Below are 24,981 nucleotides of genomic sequence, written 5' to 3'. Positions count from 1 at the left end.
TTCCCGACACCCAGAACAATGGTTGATTGTAAGAACCCATAAGACAACTCCAGGCCACATTTACTGGAAAGCCCAAAAACCATAGTGAAAACCGGCACGCCCACTCAGCGACAAAATAAGGTTGTGATGCACACGTAGGCGGCAAGTTCCCAGGGACTAGCATTGGCCGCACACAGCCTCCCACTGCATCAGACTGTTAAATCAAGTTGGGGAACTACACTGTCCAATTGGGGGGATGGTGAGGGTGGGGGAAGGGGAGATGGGTCAGGCCAGTTGCCCACAATAGGGGGAGGGGAGGAAACAGAGAGGAACAGATACTTACAAGGAACACAGAAATTTGGCAAGGGAAGTTGGGGAAAAGTTTGCTTACTCTAAGAAACTGAAGAAAATACGACATAGGAGAAGCTCCAGCCGAATCAAAAGTCCTAAGAAGAATGTTGACATGCACTACAGATCCCAGCACACAGAATGACCCAAGGGATTAGACTCCTAACGTGGAACATCAGAGGCCTGGCGAATCCGATCAAAGCCAGAAAAATACTTGCTTATGCCAATAGACCTAGTATAGATATCCTGTTTCTACAAGAAACATATGCGATCAAGAAAGTCACTGAAACATTTGCCCGTAACTGGAGCCAGCAAAAAATAGCTACAGATTATTCCTCTCAGGCAAGGGGGGAGCTAACTGTGATTCATCAACGCACCGGATTTCAAATGTCTAGATCGAGAGTGGACACAGAAGGCAGATGTGCAATCGCATGGGGGACAATACACGGCCAGGACCTGATTCAAATCAATACATACGGACCGAATGTAGACTCTCCAGAATTCTACCTACAGATACTAGCACTAATCTCACCCGTGGGGGAGGCAAAAGTAATATGGGGAGGCGACCTTAATACAATTCTGGACCCATCAGTAGACAGGTCATCTGCAGGCCACAGAAACTGCACCAAGTCGGTACTGACTCTCATACAGGCCATGGCCACGATACCCCTTGCAGATGCTTGGAGAGAACTGCACCCAGTCCAACAGGATTTCACATTCCATTCACACGTACACGCATCCAGCTCGCGTATAGATTATTGGCTGTGCTCCCTGGAATACATCCCGAAGATCGGAGAGTGTGCCATACTGCCACACACACTATCGGACCACTCCCCGGTCCTCCTAGATATACAATGGTCAGACTTCGATCAATCCACACGCACCTGGCGAATGCCATCAGACATGCTGACAGACGAAGCAATGATAGAACCATTGTGAGCGGAAGTGTCAGAGTTCTTTGAGCACAATATGGGATCGGTGAATCGGTCAAAACGGTTTGGGAAACTTTCAAGATATGGCTGAGAGGGCATCTGATATCACAGATACATGGCACCCTCTGTGACATAGGGCAGAACTAACTCGAACGGAGCATTCACTCAAAGAGCTGGAAGAGGCACATATACAATCACCAGGAGCTGACACACTAGCCCCCCTGAAATCACAACTTTCAATATTTAAAACATTAGCAGAGCGGGAGGTCTTTTATATGTCACAACCTGTAAAAGCCAGAAGGTACGGAGAGGGAAATAAGGCAGGGAGTACTTAAGCATACCTCATCAAAGCCGAACAAGGAATTAAGCTCATCACCAGCATCAATGACCTTGAAGGGAAAACGCATACGGATGCACGGGAAGTGAATGATGTGTTTTTAGAGTTCTACACTAAACTGTACACGAATACGGACCAAGTCCCGGCAGATGAGCGTCTAGACATATATGGACTCCTTTCCACTCCCCCAGCTGGAACCGGTGGATAGCGACACCCTGGACTCCTCCTGGGCCTAGAGGAGATTGACCAAGCAATAAAAGAGCTATAGGTGGGTAAAGCGCCAGGACTAGACGGAATTCCTGCAGATGTCTATAAGGTACTTAGTACGGAACTCGCCCCTAAACGGCTGGCAGTGTGGGAGGAATCCCTGGGTAACAGAATCTTGCCTAAATCTATGAGAGAGGCCGTAATAACGGTCCTGCTCAAGCCACACAAACCCGCCATGATCCTGCCTCCTACCGCCCCCTGTCCCTAATTAATGTCGACACCAAAATATATGCCGATGCCATAGCCAATCGACTACTACCCTACATGAACAAATTAGTACACCCAGACCAATCCGGCTTCATCCCCTCTCGCTCCACAGCCCTGAACCTACGAAGATTCTTCGCCATCACCTCCCAATTAGACCCAAAAGTTAAAGCTGTAGCGGTCGCATTAGATGCAGAGAAAGCTTTTGACTCCGTCTCATGGAACTTTATGTACGCCATGTTATGAAAGATGGGATTCGGACCGGGATTCTTAAGATTTATATGGCTCCTATACAAAGACCCCACAGCCAGAATCCGAAAAAACACAACCCTATCACTTGGGTTCAAACTCCATAGAGGCACACAGCAAGGCTGCCCGCTATCTCCCCTCATATTTGCATTCACGGTAGAGGGCATGGTAATGACATAAACACTCCAGGAGGGGAAACTGCATTAGAGGACCTCCGCAATTCATCTCAATTTATGCAGATGATACTATGATGTACATCAGGGACCCAGAGATTAGCCTGCCCCCAGTAATGCAAGAAGTAACCCAATTCACAAAATACTCAGGATATAAAATTAACCAGACTAAATCCGAAATACTTCCCCTGACCCGGTCCACACTACAATCAGATGCCACATCCCAGTTCCGTTGGTCCCCAACGACGACGCGGTCCCTAGGCATAATACTGGAAGTAGATGAACGTACCCTATGTGCTAACAACTATGAACCGTACTTAACCCTACTGAAATGCAAACTTAATACATGGAACAAACTCCGAATATCCACGTATGGCCGCATAGCCTTGCTAAAAATGGTGGTGGTGCCTAAACGGATATATTTGTTCAGTAATATTCCCATATGGCCCGGTCGTAAATTGTTTGACACAGTGCAGAAACTAGCCACTAGCATTGTATGGGGAGGGGGTATGGTAAGAATGGACCAAGATGTATGAAAGATACAACACTGGCAGACTAGCCACTCCCGACTTCCCGCTCTACCACTACACAGCACAGGTGCACTTTGCTAAATACTGGTGCAACGCTATAGAACAATACGCTCATATACAAGCCGAAAAATGCGCAGACGCCCCATTAAACCTACAAAGCATGTTATTCGCCACGATAAAGGAAGAGAAGGAGGTAGCAGACCCGCTATCCACTACCGTATGCGCCTGGTCCAAACGATATGAAATGCAATGATCGTACTGGCTCCATACCCCCCTACAAGTGTCAAGGAGTTTCCCCCCTTCTCACCCGAGTTCGATCTTTGCTGGATTTCTTGATCAATGCCTTCTTGCGTACTGCTCGAGTCTTGAATAAGGCTGCACGAGTCTCTTCCGACTCAAGCATGCGTTCAAGAACCGGGATGCAGGGGTCCAGAAATCCAGGAAATAGCAGGGTGCGCAACTAGCACACGAGTCCAGGAATCAAGAAAGAAAGGAAGGAAAGGGACTAGAATTGGGTTAGAGTGGAAGAAGCAAGGGAAACAATACCGGGAGCTACGGAGCACACGTCTGGTCGCTACTTCGCAATAGCATTGAGACGCGCGGGGCCACGGGGTGTGGCATATTTATGGAACGTACTACGTCCGCCGTGAAGGCTGGTGCGAGGCGTGTCACGTGATACGGCCATGTTGGGAGAAACAATGAATGCAAGCCCCGCCGTGACAAGGACCAGGAAGTCCAGAAGGAGCGCGTTCTGTGGGTCATGACAACAAGGCTTGTCCTTATCTTCCCTCCTTCTTATAACTTTTGCTTCCTCTATTGACAATATCTATGTACTCCTGGCTACGTTGAATCGTGAACTGTCCGACTGTGTGATCCTCGACAACAGGAACCCGGTTCCACTTGACACTGGCTCCGGCCTATTGACTCTTTTATTTCTGTCCATGAGTGTTCTCTGATTCTGTCTGCCCTGACAAAAGTATTGCCTATGATTTTTGCCCCCAACTCTCTCTGGGTATCTCAGGTGCTAAGTGTGTTTTTGCCCCGGTAAAATTTCTTGCTGCGGATACGCGTTTATTTAGTAAGACCGAACTCATTACTGTCAAAAAGTGATCGCATATGTATTCCCGGTAACGTCTTTTGTTTCACAACACTGGTCTGTTAAAACATAGGGTACTTACCTTGAGTTATACCGTACAAAGTGAATTGGTTAGTTGTAGTGTATTTTACGTGTGGTTTTGAATTAATAGAAGTGTTGTGTTTATAACAAACGGTTTAAAAATAAATGTACTTATATTTTTTACCTGAAACCTTGAGTCAGTGTTTGCTTGAGTCACAGTAATTGTGGTCCCTTTGTGTAATCCCTGCTACTGCTCATATACTCTTGAGATCAGCCTGGCTGCTCCGCTACAGCTACCACTTTAACATAGTAGTACAGGCTTGCACCAAAGGTAAAACTTGTATTGCCACCTGTAGTCTTAATTGTGTGTAATGGTCCCTAAGGGCACTGCACAAGGTTTTGCCTACAACCAAAGATCTGTGGGTTCTTTCTACCAAAAATTGTTGCGAGAAGTGGGTATCAGGAAACAGTGATCAGAGAACTTCCTCCATGTATTTTTCTATCGGGATGTTCATGGTTTTCTCTGCTACCCCGATCACTCTGATATTATTACGTCGGAACCTAGATTCGAGGTCCTCGCATTTGTCCCGTACTCTTCAATTGCCTTTCCATGGATGACTGATGTATCCTCCAGGGTGCTCACTCTCTCCTCCGCCTCTGACATTCTAGCGTTCACTTTTTGTATATCAGATCTTATTGAAGCATTGGTGCCTCCTATATCGTCCAATCTTGCATTTACTGCAGGAAACCCAGGTTGAAGCGCATTCATGTATGGATCCATGTAAAAAAAAAGGTGGGTGAGGCGCGAACTCCAATTCCTGGCCAATATACTACCTGAAAAAAGAAAAATATATAACTGGGTTAAATCCCAAAAGTGTCCAATTCACTGGGTTAGATCCCAATTGCCAAAATGTTCACAGGGTTGGATCCCTCCTGGGTCAGTTGCCTCGGGTCTGGCGTGGGTCTTAGTCATAGGGCTCAGAGTTATGGAGGTGGCGCCAGGGGTTGGGTCGACCAGGGCCAGAGTACAGTGGAGGGGAGTCTTGGATCCCGGCGGCTCCCTTACGGTGTCATGGACCCCCTGTGGCACCGGGGTTGCAAGCCTTGTACCTTCTGGGGTGTTTGTGTGGCTGCAGGCACATCCTGTGTCCTCACTCGCCCACGACCGCTGCAGGCACGCTTCTCTGGACCATCTGCAGCCAAGTCGTTGTGCAGGCAATCCTGGCCGGTATCAGAGTCGGGTACTGAGGGGAGGTTCCCGGCGGTCACTGAGGAGCAGGCGGTTAGTGGCTAGAGGAGCCCCCAGCAAGTGTCCGGTGCCCGTTACCAGTCAGCTGTCATGTCTCATGTGCCCCGCCATGCAGGTCTCTGGCGAGGCAGCCCGTCTCCGGATGGTCGGGTATATTTCCCCACTCTACGGGTGGGGTGCCTGCTGCTCCACCCGGCCTTCTCGATCCTGGATGTATTAAGGCAGACCACCCGTCGTCCCGGACGGTCCTAGTGTGTTTATATTTCTTTCGGCTCCCGCCAACGTTCGGATGTAGCGGACTGCTATCCCGTCCTCGGAGCATGAATTTTTGGCGCTCACCTCACGGGAGGGGCCCCTCACGGCTCGCCCAGCTCGCCTGAGGCTGCAGAAGAAGCGGGCAGCTTCCAGATTTCGCCCAATTGTGCCTTGACTGGTAACATTTACGTTCCTGTTTTATTTTGTGCCGGCACTCGCCTCTCAACGCAGGAGAGTGCTTACAAGATCTCTGAAGTTGCAGAGATTTCACCTCAGACAGCCACCTTCGTTGGTGCACAACAGCGCTCCCTGGGAAAATTTTCAACTGGTGCCTGGGGAGACGAAAAAGGAAAGGTTCCTTTATCAACATCGCAAGTCCAGGCGGAGGACCATCATGTCCGTTCCATTGTTGGACGATATCTGGGATGAAGGCCTAGTGCTGCTGAAGAATCCAAGCACTGCCCCGCCCAAGCGGGACAGGCTTGAGAAGAAATACAGAGTCCCAGACTCACCCCCCAAAAGCCTGAGGTCCCAGCCTTCACCGAACTCTGTGGTTTCAACCGCAGCCAGGAAACACTCTGCGAACCCGTCGTCCTTGTCCATGCTACCCCCCGACCAGGAGGGGAAGAGGCTGGACGCTATGGGGAAGAACATCATTAAGGCCACTAATGCCCTGGCCATTTTGTCACGCTATGACTGGGAGCTCTGGTATAACCTGGGCCATATTCTGGACTTTCTGCCTGATGACAGGAAGGCAGAAGCTCCTGAGCTGTTCCAGGAGGGGAATTGACTTCAGACTACACCATCACAGTGGCGGTGGACATCACGGGCACTGGTTTCTGTCACATGGGAAAAGGAATGTCTCTTCAGAACGGACGTTTAGTCTAAGGTGTTGGACATGCCATTCATGGAGAAAACCTGTTTGGCAAGACGGTCAACGAGTCTCTTCAAATCATCAAAACTGACATGAAGAAGGCATGTTCACTGGGCACCCTGCAGCAACGCTGATCATCATCCTTTCGTTCCTCAAGGGAAAAACTCGGCAGGTCTCCAAGGGCTACACCACCCCTTATTGGCAGCCTTCCCATTGAACGGCACAATAGGCGTACGGAAGCCGTTGGCAGGCATTCAGCACTGGAGGACAGCGCCGACGCTGCCCTCAGGGAAGGGCCCCGGCATTGAGACAGGCCTGAACCGGCCATGGACTCGGGGGCCCCCACTTATGCACCCCAGTGAGAGGCCAGCTGGCAAGGTTCATCAGCACGTGGAAGACCATCACCACCAAAAGATGGGTGCTAGAGGCTCTCGGACAGGGGCATACCTTGGAGTTCCAAAGCAGGTGTTTTTGTATTCCCCCTGTATCTCGATAAGAACAGCATGTGCTGCAGCTGCTGCAGGAGGTCCAAGCCATGCTAAAAATGGGGGTGATAGAACCCATTCCCCAGCACCTCTGGGGCTCTGCGGTGTACTCCAGATACTTTCTGGCCGAGAGAAGATAGGAGGGTGGTGGCCGATCCGGAACCTACAACGCCTCAACAAGTACTTGAAATCACAGAAGCTTAGGATGGTCATGTTGCAGCACCTGCTTGGCCAACTGGAGGAAGGAGACTTCCTGGCACCTCTCGACCTGGAGGATACCTACTTCCACATCCCCATCCATCGGAAGCACTGCAAGTTGCTGCGGTTCGAGTTCCAGAGGTGGCACTATCAGTTCAAGGCATTTCCCTTCGGCCCGAAATCATGGCTCTAGTGGCCATGCGTTTTCGTCTCGAGGGCATCCACATCTACGCTTACCTGGACGATTGGCTAGTTTTATTCCGCTCCCATGCTCTGGCAAGCCAGCAAATGGCAAGGACTGCACGTTTGCTGAGGGATCTGGGATTCTCCATAAATTATCCAAAGTCCTGCTTGGAGAGATCGCAGAAATCTCTTTTTCGGGGAGCACGACTCAACACAGTGACTTGTCTGGCATCTCCCTCGCAAGAGAGGGTGGTAGCCAGCCTAGGGAAGGTGCAGCGCCTGTCGTCAGCACGGCTGGCTACTGTGCGAGCCATCAAGTCGCTGTTGGGCTTGATATATTCCTGAATCAACCTCGTTTAACTTTGCAGACTACAGATGAGGCCTCTCCAGGAGTTTCTGGATGCAAGGTTGCTGCAAGTCTTGAGATTCTGGATGGACAAGATCCCCCTCAACGAGGAGTTCCGGCGAGCAATACTGGGGTGGGGCAATGTGCTCTCATCTCACGCAAGGGGCCCCATTCCAGGTCCCTCCTTACCAGGAGACAGTCACCACGGACGCTTCTCTGGAAGGTTGGGGAGCTTACACCGGACATTTGCATGCAAGAGGCCTCTGGCTGCCAGAAGAAAAGACACTTCACATCAATGTCCTGGAGCTCTGGGATGTCTTCTGGGCCCTTAAGTCCTTCCTGCCATCGCTGAGGGGCAATATGGCGAGGAGCTTCACGGACAACACCACCACCATGTTCTATATTTGGAAGCAAGATGGGACGCACCCTTCAGCGCTCTCCAGCGGGAGCCAGGATCTGTGCCACTTGGCCTTTCGTCCGGACATGTTTCTCGTCCCTTTTCACCTGGCGGGAACCAAGAACGCCATTGCAGACTCACTCAGCAGGGAGCTGCGTCCTTGCCATGAGTGGGAGCTTTGCCACGATCATGTGGATCTTCTATTCCACAAATAATGCCAAACCCAGATCGACCTTACAGCGACAAATACCAAGTGTCAGATGTTCACCAGCAGGTTCCCTCAGCCGAGGAGCATGGGAGATGGATTCTGGTTCCCATGGGAGGGACTTTTCCGATGCGCTTTTCCTCCTTTCCACTTCTGCTATGAGTGATCAACACATTCAGACAGTGTCACTGTCGGATGACACTCGTCGCTCCTGCTGGTATCCAGACCCGTTACGCCTGTCAGTGGTACCGTCCATCAGGCTGCCACTACTTCCGGACCTTCTTTCCAAAGAGGGAGGAGCAATTCTGCATTATGTCGCTGAACCTCAGGGCCTGGCTCCTGCAGCCCTAGACTTTGGACATTATGCTTTACCTGCAGAGTAATTTAAGGACATCCTGGCCAAGACCAGAGCCTCTTCAAAGTTGACGTGTTACAGCCATAAGTCGGAGCATTTTTCCATGTGGTGCTGGGCTCCGAAGATTACCCCTCAGCGTGTGAAAGCCCCACAGCTCATGCTATACCTGCTTTTCTTGGCCAAGGCTGGACTGGCTATGCCTCTATCAGGGTGCACCTGGCCCCCATATCCCGTTACACCAGGGCACTAGGTAGGCCTTCTCTGTGGTCGCACAGACTTGTCAAGGAGTTCCTCAAAGGACTCTTCAGGACTTTTCCCCCAATGAAGGCTCCTGCCCCGACTTGGGAGCTCAATGTGGTTTTGACTAAGCTCATGGGGGCTCCCTTCGAGTCGATGCATGAAGGCTCGCTCAAGTTTCTATGATGGAAGACGGCTTTCCTCATGGCGATCACCTTGCCCAGGTGGGTCGGGGAGATCCAGGCCCTGTCGTGCAAGCAGCCGTACTTGTCCTTCCACGCTTCGAAGGCGGTACTGTATACACAACCCACCTTTATGGAGAATGTGTCGTCAGAGTTCCATGTCAATGACCCTTTGGTGTTGCCCGTCTTCTTCCCGAATCCGTGGTCGCCAGCGGAGAGGGCCTTGAATTCGCTGGACGTTGCTCGTGCCTTGAAGTTTTATGTGGCACGCACGTAGAGCTTTCAGAAGATTTCTCAGCTTTTCATTAATTTTGGACCTGTAAATCAGGGAAAGGCCTTGTCGAAGGCTTCCATCTCCAGGTGGTTCTCCGGCTGCATCATGCACCGTCACCGACTGTCTAGTATACCACTGCCGGGCCTACCGAGAGACCACTCCACCAGAGCCATCGCAGCAACAATGGTGTTTCTTTCTGACGTGCCCCTGCTCGACATCTGCAAGGCTGCTACGTGAAGGTCCACGCACACCGTTGCGAGATTCTACTGCGTCGACAGGGACTCCAGGGTGCTACGCAAACTGTTCATTTGAGCTGAGTCTGTTCCAGGGGTGAGTGTTTATTGCTTCTGTTGAGCCTTGCCACCTCCTGTGGTTGTGTATATGTACTGCTTTGTAATCGTTATTCATGAGCATGTGAATCCATGCCAGACTCCATGCTGGAGAAGGTTTAAGTTATCATATATATATATATATATAGTAACATATATGTTACAATTGACCTTCACAATTCGGTCAATTGTGAAAAGGTCAATTGTCATTCGAACAGTTGTAATACGAACAATTCGTATACAACCATTTACCTCTATCTATTGTTCTCCAGCATGGGTTTGGCATGGATTCACATGCAACCCCTCCCTGCTTACCCTCCGTGGCTCTTCTTGGTCCATATGCTAACCAAATCTGAAGATGGCTACCAGGGGTGGAGCTTAGGGAGAGCACTGTCATTAGATGGGGGCAGTATGACCCAGAGGACAGTGATTGGCTTAGAGGAGAAATACAGTTTTCAAGTGAAATCATTTTTTCTTTTACCGAGGATTCCCAGCCTGACGACAGGGAATATTCATGAGCATGTGAATCCATGCCAGACCAATAGAGAACAATAGGTACAGGTACATAACTTAAACCTTTTCGTTATTGAAGAACTTTGCTTCCATTCGCTAGAGTCATCCAGATTACCAAACTTTAGGCATTCCTCATATTAGTTAGCCATTCCCTTGCTTCTTCACAGATTTTAATCACTTCATTACACTTTCATTTTGTTTGTAAGCCATCCACTTATCAAATTCGAAAGTTCAATTAGTACTGCTTTTTATAGATCAACAGTATCACTTAACATGATTACTGCAAATAAATGGTAAGTGCAAGGGGGTGGAGGTGGAATCTGGATGCAGAGGGTCTGGGACTCTGGGAATTATATGCAAGTCTGAGATATGCACCCATATGAGACACAGAAACAAAGGCCAATCCAAATATTGCAAGTATGGGACACACACCCAAAAAGAGATAGTCCACATTGTGACTGTTGCCTGGTAGGAGAATAAACCAAGCAACTATGAATGTTATGAGTCTGGCACTAGCACACAAAGAGGGACAGTCCTTGAGAGGATGAAAGCTTGGCAGGAGAGTTTACCAAGCTGGTTTGAATATTGGGAGTCTGAGATCTGCACCCAAATATGAAGTTCATGAAAAGATAACTGCTTGGCATGAGAGTCAATCAAGCAGTTATATTACGAGTCTGGGACTAGCACACAAAAGAAAGACAGTCCAGGAGAGGGCATTTGTTTGGCAAGGAAGAAGTGGCTAGCTTCTTGTGCATCCTCTGACAAACTGGCCTGCTGCCTGCACCAAAGGCAATACCAGCTCTCTGTCTGCACTAAGAAGAGAGCCCACATCCAAGCCTGCGTCTCTGCGGCATCTAACAACTCAGCCAAACTCTTTGAAATCTGCAAGGAGCTGTCCAATCCTTCTGCAGTCTCTACCTCTCCTGTCCCCTTCCAGGCCCTCTGTACGGCCCTGGCTTCTCATTTTATCTCTAAAACCCAGGACATCCTGTCCAACCTCTCGTCCGCTCCTCCTCCCTCTACACTCTCCTCTTGCTCCGGGCCTTCTCTGGCCACCTCTCCTCGCTCTTTCTCTTCTTTTCCTCTGTTCTCTCCTGGTGAGGTTTCTAAACACGTCTGATCTATGCAAGTCTGGTCAAAACAGGTTCTTACCTGTTCTTCCGAAACCATCAAGGACCACATTGACACCCTTGCTCCTGCCCTGGCTGACTTCTGCAACCACTCCATCACCACTGGAGCCTTCTCTTCCCCCCTGAAGCACTTTCTTGTGCACCCTCTTCTCAAGATACCCTCAAACGACCCCTCCTGCCTGTCTAACTATAGCCCGATCTCCATCACTCCTTTCCTGTGCAAACTCCTGGAAAAGCTGGTCTTCAGAGCAGCCAGAAGCACAGAAATTGCTCTCCTGAACATCTGTGAATACCTGCTCTCTAACCTTGATTCTAATCTCTCCACTATCCTCATCTTACTCGATCTCTCTTCTGCCTTTGACACGGTCAACCATGCCTTCCTGCTCAATAGTCTCCGTGATAACCTGGGTGTCACTGATCAGGCCCTGACCTTGCTGACCTCGTTCCTCCCTGATCAACCGTCCCAGGTCCAATTTGGGTTCTTCCTTTGCTCTACTTCACTCTCTACCTGTGGTGTTCCCCAGAAGTCTAACCTCTCTCCCTGGCTGTTCAACCAATACCTGGCACCTCTCGCCCACCACATTGCCTCTCTGCTCCAACTTTCAGTGCTATGCGGATGACACTCAGCTCGTTTTCAGGCTCCCCTCTGCCACCTCTTCTCCTTATCTCATCTCTGACTGTCTGTGTGCGATCCGGGAATGGTGTGCCGCCAACAATCTCTGCCTTAATGCCAGTAAGACGGAGATTCTCCTCATCGGCACACCTGCACCCTCCTTTCCTGTCACTCTCTAGCCAGCCTCCTTTGGCCCTCGTCCTGCTCCCACCTGTGAGGCTAAGAACCTCTGAGTCATCTTCGACTCCACACTCTCCTTTTCTCCTCACATCTCTGACGTCTCTAAGAAGTCAAACTACCAACTGCACCTCCTCAGAGGTATTCTTCCTTTCGTCTCCTTCCCCTGCGAAGCTCACTGTCTCTAGAGCTCTGGTTCTCTCGAAGCTGGGCTAATGCAACAGCCTCTTTCTAAATCAGCCTGCTTCTACTCTCAGCCCTCTGCAACTCATCCAGAACAGGACTGCAAGACTTGTCCTTGGCCTAAAGCCCAGGGATCGTATCTCTCCAGCACTGAAATCTCTGCATTGGCTCCCAGTGACTGCATGGATTTAATTCAAGACCCTCTGCATTGTCCACAAGGCCATCTGGGGTCTGAGTCCTCAATACCTCCAATCTCTCTTCGCAAATACCTTGCTACTCGAGCTCTTCGCTCATCCACCTCCAACTCCCTCAGGGTCAGTCACTTCTCCAAGCAACAAGTTGGTGGTAGATCTCTTTCTTCGGCTGGTGCCGCCCTCTGGAACAGCCTCCCTACCGCTCTGAAACTTGAGGAGAACCATCTCCGGTTCCGGGAGCACCTCAAGACATTCCTCTTTGCTTCTGACTTCTCTCGTCCTCTCCTCTGCTGATTTTCTGTCTGATAATGCACTGGTCACCTGGCTACCCTCTGATTCGGGCCCAGGACCCTGCCCGCCCAGTTGCACACCCACACTGCCTCCCGGCAACCCTTGTACTTGGGTCTGTATCTTTAACCTTACAGTCCCCAAACCTGCACTTTTTGACACCTGCTGTCTGCACTTATCCTTGCACCTGGCACCTGCTGGTCGCACTTCTTGTTATTGTTTTTATCCCATGTATACAGCACTACCCTCCTCCCCTGGCACTTTTCCCCTTCCCCCTCTCCTGCACTTGCGCAATCTCAATGTCACCTGCCCCAGTAAATCTTTGCCTCTGTCCTCCCCCTTCCTTGCCTCGTCACGCCTTCAAGCCCTTGTGTATAGGTGTGTTACAAATTCATATCATAACATATACGCGAACGGCACTGAAAATAAGTGTAGAATACATTGTGCAAACAAATCCTACGCTTGACAAAAGGTGTGTGCCAAGTTAGTGGCATAAGCAGAAGAAGCATAAGGAGCATATTCTTAGGAACTGTCTATTGACATTTGTATAAGCAAGTACAGGCCTGAGAATCCCCAAAAGGAGAGAAACACTATAAAAAGGAATCAAGAGGAAAGGACTACGACCCTAACCTTGGAGTCTGGAGTGCTACAGTTTTTTAACATTTCCCTATTTTTGCCACTTGTGATTACCCAAGAGACTGGAAATGTTTATGTTGGTTGGATCTACACAGAACACTTTACTTTCAGAAAAGATCATGCTTGCTCAGTTGGTTTAGGCTATTGGTGTTAGGGACAGAAGTAGGCTTTTTGCGACACCACAGTGACAGACAGACATAATTTGGACAGTCTGACAATTTCCTTAGTTTTCTTAGAGGCAGGGAACCCCCTCTTAGTTTTAGGGACAGAGATGGATTTTTCCAACCCTTTTCCATTTAGTAAAGGTTTCTACCCAAAAACATGCCACCATTGTTTCCGAGCCTTACTTCTGCACCCTCATATTCCTAATACAACTTTTGTGCTCTGTAATCCTTATCCTTATTTTCCTTTCTGCCTTGCCTATGTACGTTTTCTTACATGGGCACCAAATTGCATATACCACCATGCTGTTGGTGCAATTTGTCAAAGTGGTTTATCGCCATGCACTTGCAGGACTTATATTCATGTCTACGCTTCTAGTTGTTTGATTGAAACATTTGCATTGTCTGCACCGAGTATGCAGGACTTCCTGGCTAGCAGCTTGCCTGCTTGATCCCTTGTTAGCCCCTACTCCCTGTATGCCCTTACATTTCTCCTCACCCCCACAACTGAGACCATGCTCTGAGATGGCAATAAGGGGTGAGGAGACATTGCTCAAATGGAATAACATCACCCTATGGACCAAAAATGAGCCACATTTTCTGCACTTTTGCCATGCTGAATCATGAGCCATACCATTATGCTGTTAGCCATTTATGTGCTGTGCTTTTCATGCACCTAGTATGTAAGTATGCATAAGTATGAGCGAACATCGCACAGCATTTGGGAAATGTGTTCATTCTGGAATCTCTTTGTTATGGGAAGACTTGGCTGTAACACAGCAGTATAATGACATGGGAGATTATGTATTGTCCTCCTTTTCGTGCGAGTGACTAATGCACTGACTGAGATCCATGAGGTAAATGCAAATTATTGCTATTAATCTTATCTTATTAATCTTATTAATGTCGCTGTCGTGATAGGACAGTGGTGGGTGCGCCACTACTTTCTGTGTGTTCACATGACCTGAACCATATATCTTTAACCAACTAAAATATTGTGAACGTGAAATCTGTGTTACCCTAGGACTCCTTGGTTCATTGCTGAGCTGGCTGGGTTAGCAGGGATCTCATTGGTGGGTCACTACCCCTGCAATCTGCGACCCCTATATTTAAAATAATAAAATATTTTAAATATTGGGGTCGCAGACAGAGGCTGCAGGGGTCGCTGCTGATGACCCCAGATGATGTCCCTGGACAGGGGTATAATAAGGGGATAACAAGTATGGTTGGCGTCTGGCTTCTGGAGGGTTGAAGAATAGGATAGTTTTCGAGAGCTCTGTGGACCACCCTAGTAATGAGTCAGGAGGAATGTTGATTCTAGTGGATAAGCTCATTTTGCTGTTGGCGTTGTGGGCATTGGAGGTTAATCCATTGGTGGGATGGTTATTGGGGTTCTTTCCCAGGTTCTATCACTTGGCAAATTAGCCTTCCCATTAATTTTGTGGTTTCCTCCAGCTCTACCATGGGGTCCCTAACCCTGTTCTCATGTATTTCTTCTTCCAGGATCCCCCTTCCTCACAGGGTTCAGACCTACCATCTTGGGATTCCCTAGGGCTTAATAATGGGGACTTATGGAAGGCTGGTGATGGACTGGGGAGCTTTGGAGATCCCTGATCTACCACCAGGCCCTGACTCACAAAGCTGGTGGTGGCACGTGACCCCCATGGCCATCCCAGTCCCATGACCTAGCCAGAAATATATGACTATCTCATATTCCAGTGGTATTACTAATTTACCTGTAATGTTCTGTCTCCATATCAAATCAGTCGGTGACTGTAAGCACCCCTTTTAACCCAAAGCTCTTTCTTCTGTGGAGCATGTCCTTGTTGTTCAATTATTTGTGTAAGTGGTACTGCAGTGTATGAGATTGCTAACTGCAACTGTTGATTGGCCACCTCAGGGTATGCTGTGCCATCACGGTCCCTTCAATACACTGCTTCTTTGGTGGCCCTATCTGCTGCATCAAAGCCAAGTGAAACGGAGTCTGTATTTTGAGTGTGGGCAGCGCATTTAACCACTGCTACTAGTGTTCAGTGGGACAGGGCATCAATCAGTCTTTCTAACAAGGCCTTTTCCATCCTGGCAACCCTGAATGTATGGTGGTGGTCACGTACACGGAGTCAGAATATATGGTCACCAAGCCCCCTTGGGATGCCTCTAATGCTTCAATTAATGCAATAAATTCTGCTCCATTTGCCGAATAGTGTGTTGGTAACCTCTATAGAACTACAACCTAATACAACCCATTTACATACCACTGCTGAACCTGTGTGTCTTTGTCCCGTCTCCTGATCAATCATTGATGATCCATCAGCAAAGATGACCTCCCCTTCCTCAAGTGCATCCTTCCTTACTCGTATTAGCTATTTCTGGACCTTTGTATGTACACAATCATGCACTTACCTTCTGTGACAGGTATTGTAATAAACGTGGCAGGGTTCACTGTACGGCACCTCACACCGTGAATGGACGGGCTTGACAAAATTACTTCCTATACAGAGGCCCTCTGTGGGGTTAGAGTGGATTTAGATCGCTCAAGAATTGCCAAGGAGCAGAGTTCCTATAAGAGAAAATAACTATCTACCATCCGACAAGACCACTCAGATCAAGCAACCACATCTGCCTGGAACGAAAACTATACAATAAAAGAACATTTGGAGGATCATCTTTCTATCACCTGGCAGCAAAAACCTGGAATGGCCTACCAAAAAACATACACAATACAAGGGATCACATGGAATTCAGAAAAGGGCTCAAAACGTAACTCTTCGCTCCAGATCCAGAAGGAAACGACTATGAACCATAGACACAGTGGGAAACAAGAAGCCCACGGAGGAATCTATGGTCCCTAACTTATTCTCCCTAGACCGGATAGCATGGAGCGGACGCCTGCCATAACTGCCCTAACCCAATCTCCCTAAACCGGAAAGTGTGAGGAGGACCCCCGACCACCTATGCCCGCATACCACTAGTACACAAGGAAAACTAGGTAGAAGAGGACCCCTCCGCTGGATGGGCAGGGAAGGACGAGAAGCCATAACCTAACCTTCACCAACGCCAGGATGGGGGGACTGCGCCTCAGTCAACCATGTACACACACCACTAGATACTTGGCTCCTCGCTGCAGAACCACTAGGAAGCGACTAGGAAGCATAGACCCAGCGGGAAACAAGAAGCCCAGGGAAGAATCCATAATCACTGACTTAATGTTCCTGAACCGCAGGGTCGGGGGGAGGATGCCCGGCCACGCAAGCCCCAACTCCGTTCCCAGGACTCTGGGAATGCGCCCCAACTACCATGCACACATTCCACTAGAAAACTTGGCGTTCGCTAAGTAAATAAGAAGTATAGACACAGAGGGAAACAAGAAGCCCACGGAGGAATCCATGATCCCTTACTTGATCCCCTAAACCGGAGGGCAGGGGGGGGATGCCCCGATCACCCTATCTGCATAACGCAAGCATATAGGGATACTTAGGTAGGTTAGGACCCCCACTAGATGGGCAGGGAGGGACCTGAATCCTTAACCTAACCATCGCCAACCCAGGACGGGGCACGCGCCTCATGCAACCTGTACACATACCACTAGAGTAGTACAGATGAAATCTGCCACTCAGCAACGTGCCTGCCAACTAGATGTCCATACAACAATACCAAACAAACAGGATAATGGTAGATGCTGAGCGCAAAACGCAAAGATAAAAGGTAAGAAAAAAAACACTAACCCAACTCTAAAACTTTTCAGCATACACTACTCATACAGAAACTCACACAACCACCTATCTGCACAGTATTCCGCTCGTACTTCACCACACTGCAACAAAAAACGGCACATAACAGGCACACCACCACATGGGAATTTGGCTCCGACCCGAAAACCGCACTCGAGCTCAGCGAGCGGTGCTAACCGAACTGAAGCCGCCATCAAGACCTCTCAATCTCTAATTTTCCTTGTCCCACTACACTCCCTTAATCCCCTCCACAGCCCCCCTTTTTCACACTCTCCTTTTCAGATTCCCCCAAAGCGCCTGGGAAACACTCCTGTGGTTGACAGTGCACGGTACAAATGTCTTTAAGAATAACATTAACATACCACATAGCACTTTAGTCCACTGACTTCACCAATAAGCTGCCCAGGGGTCCTTTAACCTATCAGAAGTATAATAAAAACGCTACAACACGTTTGTTATTCTATTATGAATGCAGGGATTGTATCATCTTAGCCCTATGGTTCCTGCTCTGGCTGTCAGTTACATAATAGATCATTAATCACCCACTCATGACATACACACTGCAGAGACTTGTTTTTGGCAGATGTCCTACTGATCTCTGCCCTGCATTGTTAGAGAGGACGAATTGGTGGTACGAGTCTTTCAGTTACTTATCTTGAACAAATGCTATATTTGTCCCACAAAGGAAGAGAACTCAAAACTTGGCTCATTGCTGATCACTACATATGCTAGGCGTCCGATGTCCTGTGCCAGAGCCTATCAGCCAGTGCTGTACTTTACAATACCAAAGACAATGCAGTGGTGGTAGTGAGCAATGAGACAACTGACATTTAGCTAGGGGAATTCAAAATCTTCTGAAAAAACGTGCAATAATTGAGACGAATCTTCGCATCTCGTGCCTTCTGCTCTATGGGGAGCCCCTTCCTATGTGGCCAGAAAGGTGAGGCCGCTCCCCGATAGTCCCCCTGGGGGTGGTACTCAGCAGGTGGATCACATGGGTGGGGATTACCCCTATGGGACTAGGGAGATAACGTGGTATCCCTGCCAATCACCTGACCCTGGACCCACTTCTGACAACCCAAACAGCAGCCCCTTCCCTAATAGGGTTATGAGTTACTATCACCCTACCATTCCCCTAGAAACTACTGGGACGAGGAAGAATAGGAATTAACTAAACGAAGATGCCTCTCTCAGTACTGTGACGAAGAAGAACACCTGTGACGAAGAAGATGCACGTTTTGCAACACAAAATTGCATTTATTGTAGCAGTTTTGCCTGATTAAGAGGTCCCGCAAAAATGCTGCAATAAATGGAATTTTGTGCTTCAAAACGTGAATTCTGTTATGCCGCTAAAAATTTCTTTTAGTAACCTAAGTAGAAAGTTGTTGTTTAAGCTTCAGTTTCCTGTTGGTACATTATGAAACGAAGTTATGAGTGGGATTTACATGCTTTTTGTTTTTGTGTTTATTTATTTAAGGTCCAGTGTGTTTCATCCAGAAGCACTTACAAAGGCAAACAGTCAATGGAGCAATCCTGAATTTGGTTCAGTACATCAGTGGCAAGAGTAGTGAACAACAGAGTGGGTGTTGGGGAATATGTGGTACAGAAACCAGGGACAGCACTGAAACAGAGCAGCTCGAATGGAATACAGGGTAGTTTGCACAAGAGAGTTGGAACAATGGTTATTGTTCATTTGAGTATTTGACTCTGAGTTGCTATCTTCTAAGTGTGTTGATGTATCCATGTATGTCACATAGTTATTTTCATTACATGTTTAGATCATCAACGAAACAGAAAATGAGAACAATGCCGGGCCGGCGTGCTACGAGTGCCCTCTTTACAGGACCCCGCAAAGAGCTGGAATCCTATCGTCAACGGGCCTTTCCACCAACTTTGTGACCACCGTCAGCCTCCCAACGCAGATCACTCCCCGACACTGGATCACCAGAGGAGCGGCTTTGCTTTGCCAGTTGGATGACTAGAAGGCACCAATCTGTGAGCGTGTACTTGTACCAAGCAGAGTGGAAAAAAACGGATTTAAGAAAGCAAACAATTGTGACATAGAAAATGGAAAATGAACTTACAATGCCCAAAACATTCTCATACAAATGTCTTGCTTTGTGGTAGACAAACACAGCAAGCTTTTAAGCAAGAAAATATGATATTAAATTAATGGAAAATAATGACGTTCAAGATATAATTCTCATATTGTAAATAATAAAATGTTCTGATTTAATATTATTTAGTGAATTTAATTGTCAAACTAGAATTTTGTATAAAAAAAATGTATAAGTCTGCCGCTGCCCAGAGATCTAATTATTTTGCCTCCATTTGGTGTCTGCAGTTTCCTGTCCATCTCCAGTTTTGCTTCTTGTTGCTTGATTACAAGTATGTGCATGGATTACCCTCTCTTTATAGTTATTGTTTCATGGATCTATTCAGTGAAAGCGTGTCCATAATGGGAAACGGGTCGCTGTCCCACCATGCATTTTGCAGGGGACAAACCAGACAAGTAAAGTTCTCCCTCAGCTGTTTTTCTTGTTAACAAAATCTAGTTTCCCCTGGCTTAGATTACTGCACCTCTTCGTATCCAATGGCTAGGCTGGGGGTGTGTTGCTTCCCAGTCTTGCACGGCCAATTGAGCATGCAGGGTGGGTAACTGCAAGCCCAACATTTTGTAGATGGCATTCTTGCACATCCCCACATGTCTGGAGAGCATGGGGCGATGAATTAATGGTTCTCTGGGAAACGCCTGCATGATCCAAAAAGGACGAGAAGTTGGATTGACACCTCCCCCTGTTCCCTGCCTGCAGAATGTGCTAGAGCTGGAAAGCCATCCGGAGCAGCCTGTTTGGTGGTGGCAGGAGTCATGAGCTGTGGAGGTAGGAAAAAATAAATGTTACGTATTTATGTATGCATGTATGCGAGGGGTTGTCGGTATAAGCGAGCATGTGAATGAGTGTGGGGTTCGGGGGAGGAGGGCTGATTATTGTATGGTAATGGGAGTTGACTAGCTCATGGAACCACTTCTGAACCCTAAATATTGGCATAGCATTTTACTCTCCTTATGGGCAAAGTAAACATGATGAGGGTTTTTACTTAGGGCCAATTTTGCTGGCGTTATGGGCAAAGCCAACCTTGAGTGTTCTTATGTTTGGAAAGAGGTCTGGGAAACCCTCTACCGATATGAACACGGCACATTGACCTGTTCTTGGATGGATGGCCCCTGGGAGGGTCTCAACCACGCTTTAGCTCACTGTGTTTTTCACAGAGGAGGAATTTCCATACACATATCAGTCTTTGTCCCACCCGTAGGTAGTCCAGCGCCGAAATGGTAGTCAATTCTCTTCTGAACAAGAGTACCAACAGCAACCCCAGACACGTGTTTCGGCCTAGTCGTGCCCCATCAGAGAGGTGGAGCTATGCCTCTCTATGCACAGTGAGCAAGGGGTCCACGTCTGGATTCCCCTGGTAACTTAGGATGAGAACCCAAAGTACCCAAAATTTGCATAAATAGGTCTGAGAAACCCTCCACCTGTTCTTGGGTGGATGGTCCCTGGGAGGGTCTCAACCAAGCTTTAGGTCACATTGTTTTTCAAAGAGGAGACATTTCCATACACATATCAGTCTTTGTCTCACCCTTAGGTGGTCCAGCACCGAAATGGTATGCAATTCTCCTCTGAACAAGAGTACCAACCGCAACACCAGGCACATGTTTCGGCCTAGTCGGGCCTCATCAGTGAGGTGGAGCTGTGCCTCTCCAAGCACAGTGAGCAAGGGGTCCACGTCTGGATTCCCCTGGTTACTTAGGGTGAGAACCCAAAGTACCCAAAATGTGCATAAAGAGGCCTGGGAAACCCTCTACCAGCACAACCGCGGCCCATTGAACTGTTCTTGGGTGGATGGCCCCTGGGAGGGTCTCAACCACGCTTTAGCTCACTTCTGAACAAGAGTACCAAAAGCAACCCCAGACACGTGTTTCGGCCTAGTCGGGCCTCATCAGTGAGGTGGAGCTGTGCCTCTCTAATCTCACTATGCTCAGAGAGGCACAGCTCCACCTCACTGATGAGGCCCAACAAGACTGAAACACGTGTCTGGGGTTGCTGTTGGTACTCTTGTTCAGAAGAAAATTGCCATAGCATTTCGGTGCTGGACTGCCCATGTGGGCGGGACAAAGATTGATAATCAAATGGATATTTCACTTCTGTGAAAGGTACAGTGAGCTTAAGTGTGGCTGCGGACTCTCGAGTGGGTTACTTCCCAAAGAACAGGTAATTTAGCCTTGTTCGTTCTCGCAGAGGGGCGCATATGACTATTTTCTTTATTCTTATGTGTGGATACTGGACTACATTGGTGCAACCAGCATGGACATGAGTTCTTCAAGTGGCATGGCATTATTTATCACTGGCATTATGGGCAAAGCAAGCATGGGTGTTTTTATGTGCGGATACTGGCACATATTGGTGCAGGCAGCATGAACACATTTGGGCACAACCAGATTGATTTTAATTTTACAGTTGTAGGATACCAGCATATATTGTCGGCAAACGCAACATGAAAATGCATTGAAAGATTCTCCTGTGCAATGTTGGTGACCAGCATCTATTGGATGTTTTCGTGTTTTACCCTATGAAACTGATTGTAAATTCTGTGGCTTTTTACCCAAATTTTCACACAGATTCGGCTGTATTGTAGCACATTATTTAAAATATTTATTGAAGGGTAACCCGGGCCTGACTCCTGAATCTCCTTGTTTGGGGCTCAGTCGCTCGCACACCTACTTGGGAAAATGTTTATGTTCCTCCAATAAAAAAATGCACCGGCTGCAGCTGGGTGTGTTGCTACTTTCAATCTCGTCTATGCTGCTCAGGTCCGATTAGTCACACCCACAACTCCTTGTACTCATTGCTCACTCCTATCTTTCTCATTCATCACTCCTGAACTTTGGAACAGTCTACTTTTCTTATTCAATTTGGTCCCTCTATACCTTCTTTTAATGTTTTCTCAACTGGACAACTGCTCGACTCTTGCATCCTTTTTAGTTTGGGCTATTTGGTGTCGCTTGCGACACCTTTAAGCCCGAAACTATTGCATTAGAGTACAGATAGGGAGAAATGGCATATTAGGAGGGGCAGGCACACATCCTGTATCGTTATGTGCCCGCCCATTGATTGCCCATGGCCATGCTAATCTCTATGGCCATTCCCACACGGTTTTGTCCCTCTCTGCCCAAAACACCTCCTCATGGGAGCTTTTTGAGCTTGTTTTAAACAAGCCTTACCACCAGACCTACGGTCGAAGTGCCTGCCTGTGTTTATTCAAAGAAGTCTTGTGAGAATTAGTGACTTAATTGGAGTTCATACCCTGCTGTGGGTGTAATAAAAATGTCTTACCAGGTCTGCCTTCAGCCACACCATTTACACGCACTCTGCGTGTCCTTCAATGAAGTGCTGTTAAAAGCAAGCACTGGCAAAGCCAACAGTTGTGGCTTGTGTATAATTATTAGACATTTGCCAGGTACTGCTATTAGATAGCCAGGCACTCTCACCATTTTTCACCTGCTACCGTCAATGGCCAGTTAATACCACTACGGCTGTGCCTGGAAAGTGCCTTTCCCATGCCTACACAAAAGCATGAACTGTTAGCATTGCATTGCAGTAGTCAAGTCTTGCACCTATGACAGCATGGGTGCGATGCTAGAAATACTTTTGGAGGAACAGGGCCTCCTAGTCCTTGTCCAACTAGTTTTCTGTTTGTGTATTCTCTGTTTTCTGCAACGGAGGTCCAGCCTGGACCTCTGGCAGTGCAGCTCTTCATGTTTTCCTTTTGGTATAAAACACCCACGGGATACCCTTATGGCACCCATAGGAATCAATGGATTCCTGCAGGAAGGCAAGGTGGCCCCTGTGGCCTCTTGGTTTCTATTGCATTTTACCTTGTTTCCGAAAGTCCTGGGAAGCCCTGACTCTGTCCCTTCCTCCTGACTGGCTGTTGGGTAGAAATACCATATTTGGCTCTGGGGCTGCCTCATGTCAGACTGACTGGAGCCTTCCAAGGGGCTGTGTGTTGTGGGTACCGGTGTGAATGGAGATTGAAGTGAACTCACATTCTGTGTTATGGGTGTCTGGTTTATATGTGTGACACAATAACTGAGACTGAGACTGACATGAATGCAGTGTAGTGTGCTGAAAGGCTGGGTGCTTACCCCAATTCACATTCTTTGTTCTGGGTGTCTGGGTGGAGTGGATTGCCTGAATGCCTGTGAGCGTGATTGGCTGCCTGCCTTCATGAATGTCCTTCTGCGTGATTGGTTGATTGAGCGTGGCTCAGCCTGAGTGAATGGAGACCAAATGTGTATAACAGGGAACCTCTCACTCACCAATTGGTTCAGAAGCTGAAGTCAAAGCTGAAGCAAGAAGAACCTTTGCTTCAAGTCCAGCTGGAGAAGTCTGCTGCTGCATTTTCTTTGTGTAACCCGAAAGCTGCCTTGTTCTTCCAAGGACTGATCCAGGGAGTGCCTGCGAAGGAGACCTCTCCCCTAGCCACGAGGCACCATCGTACAGACTGCTGCTCTTCATCCAAAGTGCCCTGGAAGCCAGTCCTGTGAACCTGCCATCTGGAGAAGGGGTCTTCGTGAGTCCTGAAGAGGAGTGCCCAGACATCTCGAGTCGAAGAAGTTCCTTGTGTCAGCCAGGGTTCGGAGGAGCATTTGTGACCGCTGAAAGCTCGTTGCTGCTACCGCCCAGAAGATGGGGTATCCTGGCATAGTGCTGTTTGACGCCCGCAGCTGCGAAAGTTCCAAACCGCCTATGAATACTTCAAGAGCAGTGGTCTAAGTACCTGAATAGAAGTCGTGAAACTATGTTCCTTTATGGCCTGCCCCACTCCCCACAAACCCTATCACCACGCTCCTTCCCACGCTCAAAACAAACCCTCAAACAAATGCGCCTGCTGTTTAAGGGAAAGTTCAGTGCAGTGCACTGAAGTACAAGTTTCAATTGCTTCCTATACTTTTATTTTAAAATGAAACCGTTCCGGAAGGGTTTCTTTTTAAAATAAAAGTATAGGAACAGTAAAACCTAATTAATAAAAGTAAGGGAGCACCATTCCCGCCCACTTTGACCACTGTTCAAGGGACATCCTTGCCATCATCACTGACCACTTTTTGCTGTCGTAGAAGGTCCAGGGTCGCTGAGTGCTGAGGAAGGTCCGCCAGTGGTTGCCCGCCACCAGAATCCACAAAGACGTCCTGAGGGTCCAGACTTGGTGAGGGTCCGTGGTCAACTCCAGTGGTCGAGTCCAGGTTGACAGAAGCCATCCAGAGGTGCGTGCTGTGGCTGCAGCACCGAAGAACCGAAAGGTGGGAAACCGCGATATTCCGAAACCAACACCAAAAGTGACCTGTGCACCCGTCACCGCCAAAGGTCTTCGAGGGTCCCCAGGGGTCTTGTTCTCATCTGCCAAGCATTTAAGCAGTCCACAGCAAGTTTCATCTTCCCAGGACTTCTACAGTCAGAGAAATCATCGACCAACCGAGAGCACAGCGAAGAGCAAAACTGCTGCACTTCAGAAAGACTTTGGTTCTATTTCTCTTCTTGGACTGCTCCGGTTTCCAAGGGGGGTCCATCCTCCAAGGGAATCGAGTGAAAC

General features: G+C 48.2%; 1 protein-coding gene across 1 annotated transcript in view; it reads left to right on the top strand.

Annotated features, from left to right (window-relative positions):
• The window catches only part of DNAH14 (dynein axonemal heavy chain 14), a 2,000,441-nt gene extending 1,980,869 nt beyond the window's left edge, over positions 1 to 19,572 (top strand). The window contains exon 87 of the mRNA XM_069608705.1: positions 19,110 to 19,572. Coding sequence (XP_069464806.1) covers positions 19,110 to 19,313 — 204 coding nt within the window. The 3' untranslated portion in view covers positions 19,314 to 19,572. The remainder of the gene's footprint in view (positions 1 to 19,109) is intronic.
• Positions 19,573 to 24,981: the final 5,409 nt, after the last annotated feature.

The sequence above is a fragment of the Ambystoma mexicanum genome, chromosome 4q, assembly GCF_040938575.1.
Source record: "Ambystoma mexicanum isolate Mex_15411 chromosome 4q, UKY_AmexF1_1, whole genome shotgun sequence".
Classification (NCBI taxonomy): domain Eukaryota; kingdom Metazoa; phylum Chordata; class Amphibia; order Caudata; family Ambystomatidae; genus Ambystoma; species Ambystoma mexicanum.
Note: the sequence above shows the minus strand (reverse complement) of the source record. Positions and strands in the feature narration are given on the sequence as shown.